This window comes from Papio anubis, chromosome 1 (genome assembly GCF_008728515.1).
Source record: "Papio anubis isolate 15944 chromosome 1, Panubis1.0, whole genome shotgun sequence".
NCBI classification, from domain to species: domain Eukaryota; kingdom Metazoa; phylum Chordata; class Mammalia; order Primates; family Cercopithecidae; genus Papio; species Papio anubis.
This window is the reverse complement of record NC_044976.1, coordinates 102,832,006-102,837,673: the sequence shown is the minus strand read 5'-3', so window position 1 is coordinate 102,837,673 and position 5,668 is coordinate 102,832,006. Positions and strand designations below refer to the sequence as shown.

Genomic DNA, 5,668 nt, shown 5'->3' with positions numbered 1-5,668 from the left:
TCCTTTTGTGTGTTTCTTTGTATTTTGTATTCTTTTTGTTGTGGTTATCAAGAGGCATATGTTAAATGCCTTATTATGATGACTTATTTTAAGCTGATGACTTCAATTGCATATGAAAACTCTACACTATTATGTCTCTCTCAACACATTTCATGCTATTGATGTCACAATTTGCATCTTTTAACATAGTGAATTCATTAGAAAATATTTGTATTTATAGTTATTCCCAAATTTTTGTTTTATAAATTTGGTTCTAAAAATTTTAAGTAATTTACACACCACCACTACTGTATTATATTATTCTGAATTTATTGATATATTTACCTTTACTAGTGAGTTTTATACTTTAGTATGTTTTGACTTGCTGTTAGCTGTCTTTCCTTTTTAATTGAATAATTCACTTCAGCATTTCTTGTAAAGCAGGTCTAGTGGTGATGAGCTCTTTTTAGCTGTTGTTTATCTTGGAAAGTTTTTATCTCTCCTTCATTTCTGAGGGACAATTTTGCCAAATATAATATCTTGGTTGGCAGATGTTTTCATTTAGTGCTTTGACTACATCATTCAACTCTCTTCTGGTCTACAAGGTTTCTGCTGATACAGTCATTGATTACTTTAGAAAGGCTCTCTTCTACAGTATAAGTCATTTTTCTCTTGATGTTTTCAAAATTATCTTTTTCATTTTGACTTTTGATGATTTGATTATAATATGTCTCCATGTGTATTTTGTTATGTTCTTCTTATCTGGGTCCTTAAATCTTCAAAAAGTCAGGTGCAGTGCTTCACGTCTGTAATCTCAGCACTTTGGGAGGCCAAGGCAGGAGGTCACTTGAGCCCAGGAGTTAGACCGTCCTGGGCAACATGGTAAAAATCCCATCCTACAAAAAATGGAAAGATTAGCTGAGTGTTGGAGTGCGTGCCTGTGACTCTAGCTACTCAGAAGGCTCAGGTGGGAGGAGCACTTGAGCCTAGTAGGTGGAGACTGAAATGAATTGTAATTGTGTGACTGTACCCCACCCTGGGCAACACAGCAGGACCCTGTTTCAAATAAATAAATAAATAAATAAATAAATAAATAAAGCTTCAATAATCCTGGTATCAATTCTTATGATGTTTTGAATGTTATTTCTTTAGATAAGTGTTCTGTTCTACTTCTCTCTCTCCCTCATGGTAGAGAAGTTTCATAGTCATATGCCTTTTCCCACTATCAGAGAGCCACGCTGCCCTCATCTTTACCCAAATGCAGTACACTGATAGGCTTGGGTACTGCAGAAACACTCCACTGCTTTGCCTTGCTCCTGGGTGAAAATGTCTGGGTTGTGTGCTTTTTTTCCAATCATACAGAGCTATGTGAATCACCATAAAACTCCTTTCCATTTACTTTGTGAGAGAGTGCCAAAATTATGAGACACTGGGCACAAGCTCTACTTTTCTTTCTTCCTCCTGAAGGATAAGACTATGGGTTGCCTGTCTTCTTCCTCTTATCCTGCAGAGCTTTGTCAGCTGCTGAGAGATGCTAATCCTTTTCCTTCAGGCAGTGACTGAAATGCCAAGACATTAGGTGCAAGCTTCACTTACGTTTTTTTCCTCCTGAAGGAGAACTCTCAGGATTGTGTACCTTCTTTCAATCAAACAGATTCATCTCCCTTCCCCTTTTCCTTAAGAAAGTGTACTGGAATACTGAAAGGCTAAATCCAAGCTACAGTTTTCTCCCTTCTTAAAGTAGGAGTCTTAGAGTTGTACACCTTCTCTCAATCCTGCAGCACTGTGCAGGCTGCTGAGGTTCCCTGACCCTTCCCTTCATTCTTAGCTGCCCCATGGTGTTTTCCATATGCTGCTTTCCTCAGTGTTCTGAGTGAGGTGAGACAAAAGTAGAACTGGTGGATAATGCTCTGAAATGCTAAGGGATATAAGAGGCATGCTGCCCTCACTCTTTCTCCCAAGAGAGAAATCCCAAGCCTGGATCTCAGAGGGTGCTAAGCTATGTCAGCTTAAAAGAGAGACTAACATAAATAAAATTAAAGTGTTCTTTATATGCATTCACAAAGTCATTTTTCTTGGTTTTGGGCTTGCCTGAAGTGTTATAAATTTAAACTGGATTCTGGAGTTCACATACAGGTATTTTGAGATTGTTTCATTAGTGTTTCTTCAAGGGGATGGTGGCTGGAACTTACCATGTGCCATGTTGCTGATGTCACTTCAAACAAACATTTTTCAGTTTCACTTCTAAGAAGTTAGTAACTGCTTATATACGTGTAGGAAAGCATATGCATGGACCCACCTATTTATAATTCTTTAGGCCAATCTCCTTCTTTTCTTAATAGCACTGACATTTTAATATTTTCTTTTTAACTTAATTTTTTAAATATCATATATTTCCATTTCCAGGTCCACTACTGTGTCACATAGTGACATCTGTCACATAGCCAGATGGAGAGTTATGTGGAATAAGATCTGGGAGAAACTCAAGCATAGGAGCTTATTCTCCCACGGAGTTGGGGCATAACAACCTCCCAGCTCATAGATGCATTCATTCACCTTGAAACTTCCATTATTCCTTTTTAAATTTTTAGTCATCTTCATTTTTTCAGAGTTACCACTAACTATACTAAATGCATTATTCTAAGCACATTGCATGAGGATATCATTTGTATTAAATTCTAAAGGAAGTAGGTTAGACATGTCCAATTCAAAATATTAACCAAGAATAGAAATTTCGATCATATCTTTTTCTTACCATAAATCTTAATATTTTTAAAAAATGTGTTTAGATATAAAAATCTTTTATGATTTTCTAATGTAACTTGTACTAGAAAAATTATTAAAGTTCTTGTACATACAAAGTATCTAAGTAAAATATCTAAAGCCATTAATGCCCTATCAGACTCTGTTACAGATCTAACTGATGGTTAAGTGATATTATAAGGTGTCTTATTCTAGGAAAGTAATGTGCTAGACACAATCCTCTCCGAAAAGCCGCATGATAATTGAGATTCAACTGAAAAAGGAAATGATGACCCTTACTAAGCTATGTGTTTGAATAAGAACTTTGTCTTGTACAGACTTATTTTGAAACAAGAATCAAGCCAAAATCTTAGAAAAAAAATGAGTCGTGATCCACAGAATAATCTGAATAAAAGTTCAGGCATTTGGCATAACATATTTTTACAATGATGCCTATTAATGTTTTTCTACTTTTAATAAAATGCTTTGAGCATAAATTTAAAGGAAAGAGAGAAAAGCCTTTTATTTCATAATCTGTGTGTTCCTTTCTCTCTTAGGAGGATCATGTTGTTGTAAGATTAATACTGAATCACCCAAGAGGCTTAAATACAATTTACTTCTTTCCCTAAGGTTGATGGAAATTGCAATACAGAGTACTAAGCATAATTTTCTACAAAAAAAAATTCTCACATCAGCAACTATATTCCCTTCTAGGCTCCTAGCATGTTATAAAATATGTCTACAGTTTAGAGTACACTTTAGAGAGTACATTAAAATGCACCCTCACGTTTTATATACAGGGATGGAGACACACTTGATGAATGAAGAATTCACCATTCATCCTCTGATATGTTCTAATTCTAACAAGCAAAGAGCTGGCAGACCAGACTCTTCTACTTGAGTCAACCTGTGACAGGAGCAGTACCAGGTCAACTCTTGTGACTATAACAGATTAAGGCTTTGGGACACTGCAATTTCCATAACAACATAAAATCACAGCCATTCAGGTATCTCTCAATGTTATGTAAAATATGTAATAATAATAATTTTATCTCATATTTTAGCAATTTTCATATTAATAGTATTTCTCTGTTGAAAACAATACAAGCAGTACTCTACGGTTTTCTAGCCATTATTAGATAATAATAATATTTTTTAATAAAAACTCACTTTAAAACTAAACAGGTCGGCAAAGCCTGAGTCCTGTCGTCTCGCCTTCCTCCCATACAGCATGAGCTTCACCACTCGCTCCACCTTCTCTACCAACTACCGGTCCCTGGGCTCTGTCCAGGCGCCCAGCTATGGCGCCCGGCCGGTCAGCAGCGCGGCCAGTGTCTATGCAGGCGCCGGGGGTTCTGGTTCCCGGATCTCCGTGTCCCGCTCCACAAGCTTCCGGGGCGGCATGGGGTCCGGGGGCCTGGCCTCAGGCATGGCCGGGGGTCTGGCAGGAATGGGAGGCATCCAGAACAAGAAGGAGACCATGCAAAGCCTGAATGACCGCCTGGCCTCTTACCTGGACAGAGTGAGGAGCCTGGAGACCGAGAACCGGAGGCTGGAGAGCAAAATCCGGGAGCACTTGGAGAAGAAGGGACCCCAGGTCAGAGACTGGAGCCATTACTTCAAGATCATCGAGGACCTGAGGGCTCAGATCTTCGCAAATACTGTGGACAATGCCCGCATCGTTCTGCAGATTGACAATGCCCGTCTTGCTGCTGATGACTTTAGAGTCAAGTATGAGACAGAGCTGGCCATGCGCCAGTCTGTGGAGAACGACATCCATGGGCTCCGCAAGGTCATTGATGACATCAATGTCACTCGACTGCAGCTGGAGACAGAGATCGAGGCTCTCAAGGAGGAGCTGCTCTTCATGAAGAAGAACCACGAAGAGGAAGTAAAAGGCCTACAAGCCCAGATTGCCAGCTCTGGGTTGACCGTGGAGGTAGATGCCCCCAAATCTCAGGACTTCGCCAAGATCATGGCAGACATCCAGGCCCAATATGACGAGCTGGCTCGGAAGAACCGAGAGGAGCTAGACAAGTACTGGTCTCAGCAGATTGAGGAGAGCACCACAGTGGTCACCACACAGTCCACCGAGGTTGGAGCTGCTGAGACAACGCTCACAGAGCTGAGACGTACAGTCCAGTCCTTGGAGATCGACCTGGACTCCATGAGAAATCTGAAGGCCAGCTTGGAGAACAGCCTGAGGGAGGTGGAGGCCCGCTACGCCCTACAGATGGAGCAGCTCAATGGGATCCTGCTGCACCTGGAGTCAGAGCTGACACAGACCCGGGCAGAGGGACAGCGACAGGCCCAGGAGTATGAGGCCCTGCTGAACATCAAGGTCAAGCTGGAAGCTGAGATCCCCACCTACCGCCGCCTGCTGGAAGATGGCGAGTAATTCAATCTTGGTGATGCCTTGGACAGCAGCAACTCCATGCAAACCATCCAAAAGACCACCACCCGCCGGATAGTGGATGGCAAAGCGGTGTCTGAGACCAAGGACACCAAAGTTCTGAGGCATTAAGCCAGCAGAAGCAGGGTACCCTTTGGGGAGCAGGAGGCCAATAAAAAGTTCAGAGTTAAAAAAAAAAAAAAAAAACTAAACAATTGGTGATTACAGTAAATACAATTGAACACAAATTATAATTTATTATGGCAATAATCTTACTAGTTCTTTGCAACATGCAAGACAAAAAAACGCTAGTTTCTCTGAAAACATTTATATTAAGAATTAAAACGTAGTTGTAAGTTATTCAGGGTAAGTAAATTAATTAATGAGAATGCTGTATATCTGTGTACCAGTTTTTCTGCTGTAGGTAGGTTCCATGATTTAATAGTAATTTGCATTTAAATGTGTTGTTTTCTTTATTTCTTAAACTGCTATTACTTTGTTATTTCAAAGAACAACATTAAAATTATTCATAGAACTTCATCTTAATTTTTCATC

At 39.9% G+C, this 5,668-nt stretch overlaps 1 protein-coding gene across 1 annotated transcript; it reads left to right on the top strand.

Annotated features, from left to right (window-relative positions):
* The first annotated feature begins 3,911 nt into the window (after positions 1-3,911).
* Positions 3,912-5,302, top strand: LOC101008727 (keratin, type I cytoskeletal 18). Its single transcript, XM_009192905.3, is given in 1 exon segment — positions 3,912-5,302. A coding segment is annotated over 1 exon segment (1,293 nt). The 5' UTR covers positions 3,912-3,952; the 3' UTR covers positions 5,246-5,302.
* The last annotated feature ends 366 nt before the right edge of the window (positions 5,303-5,668 follow it).